Raw genomic sequence first — 14,488 nt, 5'->3', positions numbered from 1 at the left:
TTAACTGTGCAGCTAATGTGGCTGAAGTATGCCAAACCCTGGCGCAAGGAAAAGGAGCATTTCGCTCCTGCAGTATCATAATCTGGGAAGCAGATTACATCCGAAGAGGTCCGGCACTCCTATGGAAAAATCGTATTCAGTACCCCCCCCCCCCCCCATCGCCTTCTCTGCAGCACTGATGTGGCCGGCCTGTATAGAATGGCAACGGATCGCGTGTGATGGACGAGTTGCCAGGTAAGCCAGCGGCCCGGCGACATTATCGTTTTCTCTATTCCCGCGGGCCCTGGCTTTCTACTGTATTCTCCGGTAAGCGTGCCGTGTCCTGAAGTCGATGTCTCTACGGCCAGCGGGACGTTCCCATGGTTTTTTTTTGTTTTTTGTTTTTTTGTTGGTGCGTGAGCCGTGGAAGGTAATTGTTTCTTATCAAGTCGTATTGCCTTCTATGGTTCGTGTATGATTGTCGAGTGAAACACTCTTTAGGATTCATGGAATAACCTTTTTAAATCAAGGTGTATGCATTGTAATCATATTACACATGAGGAACGTTGCGCAAAGAGGGTATATTCTCCGCTGCATTAGATAAGTATGTTAATGATGTGGATGACGCTTGCAACAGGCTCGTACCCAGCGGACGTTCCCGCTCATTCATATTGGAACAGCCGGCATGTTGGATTGGACTCGGAATCACACTTCGTGCGCTCGCGGCATGCGTCCGCGTTTGAGTCACCAAGTCGCCACAAACGTACGACTTGGTGGTGAGTCAGCCCGGCCTCCTGGCGCGGGCCGCCTCCGGCTTCCACGCTCGCAGCGCGACCCCGCGCCGTTTCGCCGATGCTCCGTCCACCCGTTTCTCCATCGCGGAGGTGGGCGCGCGCGCGCGCACGGGCGCGGGTTGCCGGGCGGGCGGGCGGCGTGACGTCACCGGCGCGCCGGGCCGCCATTGGTCGGCGGGCGTGTGCCGCGTGCCGCCAATCTCGGTGGCCCGGGCAACCGGCAGTCGTGCGGCCGTGGGAGGTGGTGCGGGAGGCGCGCGACCGGAGCCCTCCCAGTTCACACCGCGCGCGCCCAGTCCGCCGCCGCCGCCGCCGCCGCCGTCGGAGCGTGTTCCCACGGGAAGCGCTCGTCGCCTGCTCCCATGATGAACGAGGTGTACAACGCCATCGGCGGCCAGGTGGGTCACGTCGGGTGTCCTGCCCGGGTCCGGTGCCAGTCCTCCGTCGGTGTCAGCGCTGGGCCGGGTCCTCCGTCGGTGTTGGCGCTGGTCCGAGTCCTCCGTCGGCGTCGGTGCTGGTCCGAGTCCTCCGTCGGCGTTGGTGCTGGTCCGAGTCCTCCGTCGGCGTCGGTGCTGGTCCGAGTCCTCCGTTAGCGCTGGTCCGGGCGTACGTCAAAGTCAGAGCTGGTCCGGGTCCTCTGTCGATGACGGCGCTGGTCCGAGTCTTCCGTCGGCACTGGTCGGGGTCCTCGATCGATGTTGGAGCTGGACCGGGTCCTCTGTTGATGTAGGAGCTGGTCCGGGTCCTCGGTCGATGTCGGAGCTGGTCCGGGTTCCTCGTCGATGTTGGCGCTGGTCCGAGTCCCCCGTCGGCACTGGCCCGGGTTCTTCGGCGGTGTTGAAGCTGGTCCGGGTCCTCTATCGATGTCGGCGCTTGTCCGGGTCCTCCGTCGATATCGGCGCTGGTGCGAGGATCGGTGGGTCGGCCTGTCATCGCTGGTGGCTTGAGGCTTCGTTGGTAGGCTCAGGCTGGCCACGGCTCATTTTGGCGCCTGTCTGCTTTGTTTTATTTCCCACATTAGGCTGCACAATAAGTCTGAGTTTATTTGGTTGATTTCCAGATGATATCGAATCCCTATGCTGTTTGATAATGCTGCATGGTTGATCGCGTGTTTTAATTGCTTCTGTCCACCCCACGTTGGGTGCTTGTCCACATGCCTGCCTAATGCCTTTGTTTGTTACTGCAGGCTTTTCCCGTTAGTTATGTTACGCTGTTTTTGATCAGCGTGTGCAGTGTTTCCGTTACATAGCAGTTACTGGACTTAATTGTAAATACTGCGGTGACAGTTTCGCGACGGAAAATTTTGACACAAGCCATAACTACGTCCGCCTTGTCTTTTCGGCCGCGGCACCCAGGGCATTTCCTGCAGCAGCCAACATCCACTATACACTGAATTATATTGGGTGAAGAGCTCGCAGCCCGATTGCTCGTGCTCTTTAATGCAACCAGCTGGCTTGCATCCTTTATTGCTACCAACTGATTGGCTATCAGCTAACTACGCAGCCTAGGTGTGAGTTTTTTTCGGCGATGCGCTTTAGGGATAATCACATTGTGATGTTTTCACCTTTCTCGGTCCCATGCAAAGGGTATGTTTGTCATCGCTGTGTACACTTTCCCATGCCCCCTCTCCCCTCCCCATGGCCTGAAGTGTATGTATACTTAATCCATTCACAGTTGTCCTGCAAACAGCGCGTCGCCGTTGTCCATAAAGAGCTGTGTGAGTCCATTGTCGTGCTGGCATGCCATTGGCGCGGCCCGGGCGATTTAGCCGATTACCGCTATGTTTCGACACAGACCGGCGCTATTTTGGAGCCTTGTCCTGTTTCTTCCATCGGACCCATCAATCGAACCCTTTTGAGACGAACGCCACGCGACCCTCAGCGCGCGCAGCCGGCTTTGTCGGCTGGGCCAGGGCCGGTAATGCCCGCGTGGCCGGCGCCCCTTTTGTGGCCGACTGGACGGGTTGTGCACAATGCGGCCGGAGCCGGCCAGAATGGCGACGCAGTGGGAATGCGACGGATGCGCCGACCGGTCATCTTTGTCCGGCGGCGGCCCGGGCGTCGGACGCCCGACACGTGCCACGCGCCGCGGTCGTCACCTGTTCACGGCGCCGGGGCGGGGGCGGCGGCGGACAGCCGCCGGGCCACGGGCCCGGCATGGAAGGCTGCCATCAGCGCCCAGAGAGCGGCTCAGCTCGTGGTGACGGCCGGATCTCCGTTGGAACGAACAGTCGTATATTGTGGAGAGCAGTGCGGTCAGGGTTCCACTGTCAGCTTCCAAAAGGAGGTTTCCCAAGGCCAATTAAATAGATTGCTTACGGTCTGCCCGATGTTGGTTCCGCATGGATTAGTCCTGTAAAACAGATCATCGTAAAGACTAGAGCCCTTGCAACATCTAAATTTGGAAGTGTAAACAATTTGCGAATGTTTTTTAATGATTTTGCTTCATCTATTAGTGCATTATTTGTCTTTTGTCAGATTTAGGGGCCTAGATCCGTAAAAGGGTCGGTGTTTTGTTATCGTTCACAGGTTGCACGCCACTTGGAATATGCTGCGGTTAGTATGCAAGTGATGTATAGGATCGCAGTATCTCTTGAGACGTCATTGGGCGCGTGTTTGTTTTTGATGTGGTCTTGAGGGGTGCAAGTGAAGGTTCTTTTTCGGTTTAGTCAATTGTTCTCTGCTCAAGTGCCCACTGCGTCCCTGTTATCTGTAGTTCCGTTATGGCTCACGGTCTGTTTCACGAAAAACATTGGCCTGCGTTAGCCGTCGGTCCAATGCGCGAACCTTCAATGTTCACAGACTCCTTCAACGAATCGCGGCTGATACCTGTGTGCAGCACTCGCAGCCGTGCCGACGTGCGCTGTGCAACGAATGAAAAAATTACCACTTGTCGCCTTGCGTTACCGCGGGCAGAAGGAAAAGCATGTGTTCGTATGCTTGAATTTCCGGCCGTGTTGCTTAGATGGTCGGTGCGGTGGTCACACCAGCGCGCGGTCTAACAGCGGCAGGTGCCTTCTGAGGGAATGCCGCGCGGAGGGGGCTGTTGGTGCTGTCGTCATTCGCGACTGAATGTGTGTTCTGCACTGCAGTGTACAAAATAGACAGTTCGCGATGTTCGCCAAATGGTGTCAATCAAGCGCCGACAAATACACAGACTTTTTAATAAAAAAGACCAGTCCAGGATTGCATGGCTGCGCTCGAGTCAGTTGTAACTTAACAGGTAACTCACTTGCAACGGGAATAAAGGAGCGGAGAGCGCTTAGCGTACGACTCTTAAAATGATAAGTAACTGCTTGCTTCGTTTTTTTTCTTGGTGTTACTCAAGTGCTTGAAATACGTTTTCACGGCTTTTCATTTGGCTTGCGCTATGGCTTTGTTGTTGGTCGGGTGTCAGATCTGGCCAACAGCTTAGTCTTAGGCGATTCACCAGTCTGCTAACTGCATAACACCCGACTGGCATAACAATGCATAGGCCATACCCACACACCACGACCGAACTATGCATTGGAGGATGCGTAGTGTTTACTCTGTTAGCTGTTATGTTAGCCTACGTTCATTTTCGAGCATTAAAGGCCTCGGAGAAGCTGTGATACTGTGTTGATTCGATGAGACCAGGCCCGGCACAAATGCTAACAAACGACGCGATTGCTTGTGAAAATTCCGGCTGTAGAGCTCACTGATGTGAACTTTGCTGTCACTGGCATAGATGTCGTGGAGGCGCAGTTCATCACAAAAAATAAACCACAATTTTTACGCTGATTCCTCGTGCCAAAAGGTACGAGACTGAGCCGTATATTTTCGCAGGTTTTTCTCCACAACTTAAGCTGATTATTTTCCACCTGGTCCGCGTAGTCACCAGCGATTTATTGTGTATCAGCATCTGCAGCGTCGTCTCTAAGGGTGTGTTGGATGTAGGGCGAGCCGGGCCCGGTACGCTAGAGGATGTGTTGGATGTAGGGCGAGCCGGGCCCGGTACGCTAGAGGATGTATTGGATGTAGGGCGAGCCGGGCCCGGTACGCTAGAGGATGTGTTGGATGTGGGGCGAGCCGGGCCCGGTACGCTAGACGTGAACGCCTCCCGGCGTGGTGGTGAAGCCGACACCCGGCGCACCGAAGGCCCGGCGTCGCGATGCCCCTATCGAGTGTATCTGCGGGCCGGTCTACGGGGTGTGCCAGCCACTGGCCGGTGCTGGTGTCGGGTGCTTTCTGGGAGCCGCGGCGTGGAGGAGTGCCCCTGTGGGAACTGAGTGGCGTGCCGACGGCGGTCGTGCCCGCACCACGCCGTCGCAGGAGAGCGCCTTCTGACGCGGCTGCCGGTCTGCCGCTAACTTTGTGCCGGCGTGAGCAGCTGAAGGCGGCTAGGCGTGCTGATGTGGTGTGATAATGGCGATTCGCGGTTGTAATGACAGATCGGGTGGATCCTCGCCCCCCCCCCCCCCCCGGCCCCCACCGACCCCGCTGCTGGACGGCAACGGGCCTGGTGGTCTGCCGCCGCCTACTAGAGCTGTAAGGTCGAGACGCACTGTCCTTGCCGTCCAAAAAGCTACTGACCTGGCGCCGGAGCAGTGGTGGGCTGCTTGCAGCGTCTAGTGCCTGATGGACTCCCAAGGGTTGTGTGTTTGGATATGGGTGAGCCCGTGTCTGGCGCCGTTTTTGGGAGGGAGTCACAAGGCATGTCTGCTTTGGGTGTGTTTTAGGCGGATTGTCTCTGTGAGCGATGATACTTGGCTCATCGTGAAAATATCAAAGCTGCGTTTGGGCAAAATACATGAAAAACGAAAGCAAAGTATATTAGATCAGTGTCGTGTTAGTTGACGTGCTAGCTCTAGGCTAGCACGTCAACAGAAGGTGAACAGAAGCTGCTTCCCAAACACAGCATTAAGTAGACATCACAAAGCCCAGAATCCAGTTGTTCACGATACAGTCAAGTGCCTCAAACGGGGGTACACTTCCAATGCACGTGATCAGACGAATAATGTGGTGATGAGTGTAACAAATATCACTTCCGGCTCCGGAGAGTCGTTTGTCACAGCGGCCGTTGCCGACAGCGATGCCCGAGCGACTACCGCTTTTACCGCGGACATGTTGGCCTATGTAGTATGTAATCACCGAATTTCCCTCAAGCACTTTCCAAAGCATTCACGTGCCCCGCAATGAAGTGATACGGACGAGCCGGCGGCTGAGGCGCCCCGCCGAATCGACCGCTTCCCACCGCCTTCGCGCTTAGCCAGCCATTCGGGTCGGCGCGTTTTCTGCATTGTGAGCGCCCGGCATTCGCCCGTGTACTCAGTAAAACAACGCGTGGGAGCGTGGCCCGGCGAGGTGGCGGGCCGGCCGGGCGCGGCGGCGGCCCGGAAAGTGGAGTGGGCCGCGCCGAGCCCGGAGCCGGCGGCCGCTATGAGCGGGGCACATGCGACGCGCCGCCGCTGGCCGCTCTGGAGAGAGCGCTGCCGGGCGTTCTGCACGCCGAAACGGCCGGCGCCGGCCACTGGGGGCCGTTGGCCCGCTACGCTGCGTGACTGTGGCTTCTCAGCGACCGCAGAAGCTGTGGGCGCGGCTTTCGCGGGCCTCGGCTGGGCGTTGACCGTTTTATGGCTCAAATAACATGCTTGAGCCGTTGGTGTTACTGCCGTGCGTCTCAGATTTTTGCGCATTTGAGCGCGGCCGTGATGCATTGCGGTCTGATATGTGTTATAGGTATAGGGCAAGGCGATGAGTCGTCTGCCGACGCTGATTTCGGACTACATCTTTGCGCTTGAGCCCGCTTTCAGATTTGCTGCCTTTTTGCACGAGAGACGTTGGAAGGGTCTATCACAGCATCCCACCATTGATACGCTTCTAATAGTCGTTATTTTCACCTTCCTGAAAGAAGTGCAATTGAAACGCCCGATGGACCCCATTTCATGACACTTTCATGACAGTCAACGCGAACCCCAAAGAAGCTCATGTGCATTATGTGTCCGGTTGCATCAAACTCCATGCGTGCGGCAGCCGCCTGCGGTGGTATGCTGCGCGGCGAGGCTGGACCGACGGAGACTGCACCAGCGCACACGGCGCCAGCACCAAAGCGGCACGTGTCGTACACACGGTCGCCGTGCCGCCGGCCCGCCGAAACGCGGGTCTAACAGCCGACGCATGTCACACAGCTGCTGCGTAATGGGCTGCCGGCCCAAACATCTGTCCAACACCGGTTTACACACCTCTAGCTCAGAAATCCTTGTTCTGCGGGCACATTTTTTCCGTGGGAATTTCGTGCATCGGAACTAGTCTTGGGCGTGCTTTTTGGATGCCGCCCAGAGCTGACCCGGAATGACGCCGGTGGACGGGTGTTTACATCTGTAAAACCAAACCCGCCCGGAAAACCGAACGCTCTTCTCTCACACTTGAGAACCGAAGGAAACCGAAAGCATATTCCGAGGGAATAATTTGCTTCGTGTTCTCGGCTGTTAGGCGGCCCGGGTCACGGCTCTAAGCGACCCTTTGTTACCGCGGCCGTAAACGCTGACGCACGACAAATTTTGATTCATCTCTATTCGCCGGCGGATCGCGGCCATTTTTCTTTGCGTTAGAGGTTGCCGGTTGCCTTGTGGCCGAATCTCACCGCTGTGATTGGTCCGGGGCCGCTTTCTAGCGGCTCCTTCAAGGCGCCCCGCACAGGTGGGCGGGGCGGCGCCGAGCCGCCGCCGTGATTGGTCCCGCCGCCGTTGACGTCATCGCGCGGCGCCTCGGTACTCTAACAAGCTAGCCACGATGCCTGGGAAAGTGGTCAAAACCGAGCACGAAAAAATTGTCGGGTATCATTAGACGAAATTCTGTGTTCTTAATGGGGGTGCGGCGGCGGTGGAACGGCGCCGTGCCGTGGGAGGGTGCGTTGCTCCGGAAACGCGCCGCTGCCGATGCCAGCACGCACCTGGGCGGCGGTCGGTGTGGCGGCTCCTGTTTCGCGCCCGGCCGACGGGGGAGGCGCGAGCGCCGCGGCAGGCACGTCAGAGCGCGCCGAGCTCGCGGTGACGAGACGGGCGGCGGAGGAGCCGTGCGGGAAGGTCCGCTGTCGCGCGCGCTGGCGCCGGGGAGAGAGAGTCGCGCCGGAGCGGCGATTCGGCAGTAAGCTGAGACTTGGACCGGGCTAGGATTCGGACCTCGGCTGGGGCTCGCCCCGGAGTCCGTGCGGAAGCGGAGACACGGGCGCCGGAGTTTGGAGCTGGACCAGAGCTGGGACTCCTCGGACCTGACGCGGCACCGGGATGGCAGTGGGTGCCGGCCCTGAGTCAGTACCTGCAGCTGAACTGGTGTCCGGCCGGGGCCTACACACCGGAGTGGAGGCGGGAGCGGTGCCGCTGTCGCCTGGGCCCGTGCAGAACTGGCTCCCATGACGGGCCGCTACGCCTTATTAATTACTCTGTCAGGCGGGCCATTACGGCGGGGCTTCCCAGGCGGCGGCGCGGCGCGGCGGCCGCCTCTAATTGCCCGCCGCGTCGGCCGCAGCCGGGACCGCTGCCGCGCGCCGCACTCCGCGAGCGGGTCCGGCTGCAGTGCAGAGCCGCCGTTGCTGGCCGTTGTTGGCCGGTACGTCCGCGCGCGGCGCCGGAGCTCGGCGGGCGCCCGGCGCCGCCGGCGCTGGCGGCGGGTCGGCCGCCGGTCGGCGCCGGGCCGTCTCGGGCTCCGTTAGGCCGGGCGGCGCGCTTGACGGCACCGGCGCCGCCCGGGGCGGCTCGGCTCCTCGGGCGGAACATTACCGGCGCCGCTCTCACGGGAACGCCGCCCCGTATAGAAATCGGCGGCCGCGCTCCGGCGGCGCCGACCGCGCGCCGGCGGAGACGATTCGGGCGCGCGCTTAACACCGCCGCGGCGACGAGAGGCCGCCGCCGGCAGCTGATGGATGGGGCGCCGCGGCCGGGCGTCGACGCGCGTCACGCCACCTCTGCCTCCGCCTTTGCTTCTGCCTCTGCCTCTGCCTCTGCCTCTGCCTCTGCCTCTGCCTCTGCCTCTGCCTCTGCCTCTGCCTCTGCACCTGCCTCTGTCTCTGTCTCTGCCTCCGCCTCCGCCTCCGCCTCCGCCTCCCGCTTCTGCCTCCGCCTCCGCCTCCGCCTCCAGAGACTGGGCTGGAGCCTGCTGGAACGCACGCGTTGGCCGCCGCTGCTGTAGGAGTGGTTAGACACCTCGCTGTTGCACTGCCCGCTCGAGGGCAGGCCAACGTGTTGCAACGGTGCCTTTCTCTTCCCAGCCGTGCGGTCGGTAATGGCGAATGTGGCCGCCGTAAAGCGTGAGGCGCGCTCCTTATGCCGCCAAACGGCCGGCTACCGGCCCGCAAAACACGGCCGGTCCCGATCGCCGGGGGCCGGGAGCTCCGCCGCCAGCACCTCGCTGACGATTTCGACACCGGACCTGGCCGCATGCAATTTACATGACTGAGCCTGTGCGATGATGAACAACACCTTATATAAACCTCGTCGTGCGTCTCGTTAACTCTCTCTGGAATAAATTGCTGCCGACTACCAGGCGGCAAACTATGTGAAATCCATTCCTGTTCTGTCTGGTAGTATGCACGAAGATGTGGTGAGAATCTAGTCGCTGGCAGGTTCTCATGTCTTCCATTTTGTGGCATTTATTCTCCCATTTGCCACATGTCGCTGAGTATGGTTTTTTGCCTCACGCCCTCACTGGAAATGAGCCCTCGAATGCTAATGATGATCATTGTCGCCCGCCTCTGCGGGCTGTTTAACATCTCTGGCTAATGACCGTATCCGTTTGCCCTCGCCCTCTGGCTGATTGATAATGACAAGGCTCGGGTATTTACCGTCGCTGGCATGTTGTGCTGTCGGAGTGGTCCGTCCTCCTCCCTCCCCCTCCTCCCTCCTCCCTTCTTCCTTCCTCTACCCTCCTTCTTCACTCCTCCCGCCTCCCTTAGCCCATTCCTTTTCCTTCCTCCCTCTCCCTCCTCGCTCCTTCCTTTCTCTTTCCTCCTTCCTCCCTCCTGCCGCCTCCCTCAGCCCATTCCTTTTTCCCCTCTCTCTCTCTTCTCTCATCCCCCTTCCTCCCTCCTCCTTCCTCTTTCGTCCCTCCTCCCGCCTCCTTTCTTCCTCCTGCTTTCTTCCCTATCCTTCCTCCGTCCCTCCCGTCGGCCCGGCGCGGCGGCACGCGTCCCCAGCCAGCGCCGGGACTCGTGCCTTCCGCCGCCGCCGCCGCCGCCGCCGCTGCCGCCGCCGGCGGTTCTCAGGCCGGCCGGTGAGAAAGGCGACGCGGGCCACGCCGCCGCCGCCGGCACCGCCGGTAAACAGTAATTTCTAGCGTCAGGCGAATCGGACGGGCGCCGGTTCTCAGCCGCCGCCGGACGGCCATTACCGCCATTTGCCGCGTTATGCCGGCGCGCCCGCCGACCGTTGGAGGCGCGGTAGCCGCCCGGCGGCGATCTTGGCGCGCGCCGGCCGCGCCGCCGCCGCCGCCGCCGGATGATGAATGGCTCCTCTCCGGACGCCTTTGTTATCGCTGCACGATTGTGCTGTTAGCGGGCCATTGTCTCGCGGTAATGAGGAGAGCGCGACGTCTGATCAAGGCTGGAGGGGAGGGATCGGGCTGGCCGGTGCAGCCAGATCTCCGCGCCCGCGCCGCCGCCGCCGCTGCCGCGCGACCCCGGCCTTTGTGGCGCTCCGGCGGCGGTCTCGGTTTTTGCGGCGCGCGATGAGGTGCGTGACGGCACCGAAGAGTCCCCCGTGGGTATTTATTATGGTCTGCCCCCTCGGTTCCCATGCTTTTGTCTCCGGTGAATTTGGCCTTGTCTCCAGGGCGTACGTGTACGGGCCAGGCTGAATTCAGCCGTATAAAGAAGCGGTCGAGCCCCGGGCTTGAGCTTTTAGACGTCCCTATTTGCGTTTGTGATTAATAGATTACTGGAAACGTTCTGTCGCGTTGTGGTCGGTGGGCGACCGGGGCGCGCCGCTGGGCTCCTCGGCCATTCAAATTGGGCACCGGCCGCCCGGTTCCGGCGGCTCCCGGTTCCCAGGCGGCTGAATACCTCACCGGCGCACTTGATGTAACGTTGCTATTATTTCTTTATGTGCGGATGGCGCGCAATCGCGGCTGCCGTGCGCGCCTGGGAAAGGTGGAAGAACGGTTCTGGATCATGGGAACATGGCAGCGCTTCCCAGGCCCGCCGTCAGGTGCTTTAAAGTCCGACGCTGCGGCCGGCCGACGCCGCCCGCCCGCGCGGCGCCCGGCCGCCGTTGTGATTTATCGCCGCGCGGCGCTGAACGGCAATCGCGGCGGTTTCGCGGCGCCGTGACGCAAACGCTGCCGCCGGCGCGCGGTTCGGCGCGTCTGCTGGCGCCGGCCGGGGCGAGACTGGCCCTCGTCGGCGCGGCGGCTGCGCGGGCCCGTGCCGCGCCGGGGCTCTGTTGTCTCTGGCGGAGGGGCGCCGGGCCGGGTCACGGACAGGTGTCGGCCGCGCGCGCGCGAGGGGAGCGCCAAGGCTGGGAACGCGGCGCGGGGACGCGTCGCCGCCCGCTGCACGCCTGTTCGCCCCTCAATGGTCGTCGTGACGTGCTCAATGGCCGCCGCCGCTGGCGGAATGCGGCGGCGGCGCCGATCGCCGCACCAAATCACGACCGGCACCTGCCGGCATTCCAGCGCACTGTCCCCCGCGACGCCGGAGGGGCGCTGAAAGGGACCTGGCGCGGCCCGGCGCCCCTGGCCGCCCCGAGAGACCCGCGAGGCACCCGGCCCGCGCACCCCAGGCCCGCTCTTTGTCCGCGGCGACTCGGCGCCAGCACCGGCAGCCAGACGCCGGCCGTGCGTTTCCTCGCGCCGACCTCGCATGAGCAGGCGTCGCCCGCGCGGCTTCCGATCACTGATTCATGTTGTGGTTCTCCGTTTCCACGGGCGCGCCGGTTGTCGGTGGGGCGGTGGCGTGTGTCGCGCGCCAGCCGTCTTGGCTCGTGCCGGCCGTCGCCGGGCCTCAATAGGGACGCAGGTGGGGGTCGGTCCTGGCGGGCCGGCGACAAAGCGGCCGCCGGCCGTCTTGGGTTTAAAGGGCGCGTGCTGAGGTGCGCCACCTGGAGACCAACGGTTTTCCCATTGTGTTCACGGCGGCGCGGGGGAGAGCGGGCCGTCGGCCGTTGCCACCGGCCGGCCACGTGCGGGCATTGTGTTGCCAGTTTAAAGTCCTCCATGTCGGCGGTGGGCCGCTGAGAACGCGGTGGCCGTTCTTCACAGCACCTCTCGCATGACCCTCCAAGGGTGGGAAGGCGGCGGGATGCGCGGCGCAGCGTCACGCGCGCGCGCGGCGGCCGGCGACATGTGGTGACGCGTGACGGTTCTCACACGGCGCTTCCGAGCCGGCCGTTCCCACGGGCGCTCTCGGCGCCGCCGCCCGGCTCTGACGGATGGTCGAGCACGACGAGGCGTCCGCACCGTCGCCGCCGCCTCCGCCACCGCCGGCGGCGAGCGATGGGTCCGAGCGCGACGAGGCACCCCGCGTGGTTCGGCATTGGCGAGGTGGGCCGGCGGCCACGGGTCGGTTTTGGTTTTGGTGGGATCGAGGGTGTCCTCATGATACGCGTTATGCGCTGAACTGGTGTTTGTGGAGTTCGCAGAAACGTAGCGAGTCGGTGGTAGTTAAAATGGTCAGTTATCTGTCGTGCGTTCATTTGCGTACGTACGACGCGTTGGGACGAGCGAGCGGAGCACACGGAACGATGCGCCCGATGAGTTCGTGACTCACTGCCGCCGTCGGCAGTCGCACGCAGGCGCGCCGCCGCGCACGCGCCCGTCGCTCAGTGGGAACTGGAGTACGGTTTGTCCCAAGTTGTGAATAGTCGTACGCATCGTCCCAGGCGGCGGCACGACTGTTTACAAACAAACTGGCGGGCGGCGTGGCGGCCCGGCAGCCTCGCATGGCACCCGTGCCGACCGTGTGGGGCGATGCCGCACCGCGCCGCGGCCCGGCAGCTTGTCATCGCCCCCGTGTGGCCGCTGGGCGTAGTGAGCCAGGCTTCTGCTTGGAGTTGCGGCTTCCCCCGCGCAGCAGGCTGTCGGTCGTGGTTTCACGTGCTCGCAACATCATCCGTTTGGCGTTGACTCCTGCTTGTGCATTTTTCACGTAACGCACGTCATTGCTGCAAAAAGGGCGGTAACCACGAAAGGGTATGCGACACGGACTGGGACATGCATACAAGGCATAGGTCACGGAGGGAATCGCATGTTTGTCTAGCATGTAGGAGGACGATGCCAGGGGGGAATTAGTTGGCCGCGGCCTCGGCAGTGCACCGCCTCATCCGTCTCGGTGATGGACGACCGTCGTCAGCGGAGCCACTCAGCGCTCCGCTCCTCTTTCCCCCGTCCGCCCCGGCGGTCCTGCGGCGAATTACCTGGCGGCCATCGGTCTCTGGCGGCTGGCCGACACGTACAGTGAGCCGCGGCCCGGCCCGCTGCCGGCCGTCAGGCGCGCGCCCCGCCGCCCTCCCGCCGTATCTTATCACACACATGGCCTTTCCCACTGTGGGAGGCGTGGCGGCCGTCTCGGCCCGGGCCGAGACGGGCCGGCCCAGCTGGTTGCGTCTGGCTGGCCGACACTGCGACTTGCGATCGGGGACGGGGTCGGGTCACCTCCGCATGGGCTTGCTTGGCAATGGTCGGGGTCAGCGCTGGCGGCCTGCGCCACATCGCTGACCCCGACCCGGGCCGCGGTCCGCGGCTGATCGCTGACCGGTCACGGAGGCGGTGTCGGGCGTCGGCCGCTGCCGTGTCGCGTCTCGTTAGCGGCCGGCCGGGGCGGCGGCGGCGGCGGCGATGCCCGTGCCGTAACGGTGGCTCACTCCCGCCGCTCCCACGGGCGCCGGACGACCCCAGGGCCCGCCGCGGCCCGGCAGCCGTGCTCCGGAGCTGAGACCAGGCTAGCGCTGAGTCGGCCCGTCTAAAGCGCCGCTCTGGCGGAGAGTGGTGTGATCGTGGTACCGAGGCACACAGTCTCGTCGAGTAATGGACTCCCGTCCCATGCGGCGGGCCGTGCTTAAGTGTGTTACCAAGCGTACATGTTTTGACGTTTGTACATATCCTTGTAGCAGTACCACAAACGATGGCTGATATTCGCCTCGGCGGCGACGTGCGCGCCTTCTTCTCTGGCCGGCTCCGTCTCCGTCTTCGTCTCAGTCTCAGCCTCAGTCTCAGTCTCAGCTCAGCTCAGTGTCAGTCTCAGTCTCGGTCTCCGTTCTGTCCGGTCATCGTCCCGTCTCGGCGCGCTGTCCCCCTCTCGCGCCCTTCTCCCCTTCCCCTGGCGTCCGCGCCGGCGCCGGTGCCGACGGGGGGAAGAGCGTGTCGGCAATTTCGCGGTGCGTGCGTGCCGGCGCCGGTGCGGGCCTCGTCGGGCGGGCGGGCGGTCGGGCGGGCGCATTGTCGGCCGGTGGCCGCAGCGGCCATCGATTGGCCGCCTATCATCACCGTGAGAGCGGCCCACCTGACGCCGCCGCCGCGCCGCCGCCCGAGGGGCGCATGAATTGTTGATTCGGTCGCGATCGAAGCGGAGACCCGGCCCGCCGCCGTGGCGGGGCCGGGTTTGGGCGACGCGTCACGCGGGCGGGGGTCGGGCTGACGGACTGGAAGGTCGGGTCGTGCTGACGGCCTGGAAGGTCGGGTCGGGGTGACGGCCTGAAGGGTCGGGTCGGGGTGACGGCCTGGAAGGTCGGGTCGGGTGACGGCCTGGAAGGTCGGGTCGGGGTGACG

The 14,488-nt window shown here is 62.6% G+C and overlaps 1 protein-coding gene across 1 annotated transcript in view; it reads left to right on the top strand.

Annotated features, from left to right (window-relative positions):
* Positions 1 to 1,013: 1,013 nt before the first annotated feature.
* The window catches only part of LOC119107358 (recombining binding protein suppressor of hairless), a 29,409-nt gene continuing 15,934 nt past the window's right edge, over positions 1,014 to 14,488 (top strand). Inside the window, exon 1 of the mRNA XM_037230784.1 lies at positions 1,014 to 1,171. Coding sequence (XP_037086679.1) covers positions 1,136 to 1,171 — 36 coding nt within the window. The 5' untranslated portion in view covers positions 1,014 to 1,135. The remainder of the gene's footprint in view (positions 1,172 to 14,488) is intronic.

This window comes from Pollicipes pollicipes, unplaced genomic scaffold (genome assembly GCF_011947565.3).
Source record: "Pollicipes pollicipes isolate AB1234 unplaced genomic scaffold, Ppol_2.1 Scaffold_6686;HRSCAF=7923_pilon_pilon_pilon, whole genome shotgun sequence".
Lineage (NCBI taxonomy): Eukaryota > Metazoa > Arthropoda > Thecostraca > Pollicipedomorpha > Pollicipedidae > Pollicipes > Pollicipes pollicipes.
The sequence above is the reverse complement of the archived record's forward strand: the minus strand, read 5'-3'. Positions and strand labels throughout refer to the sequence as shown.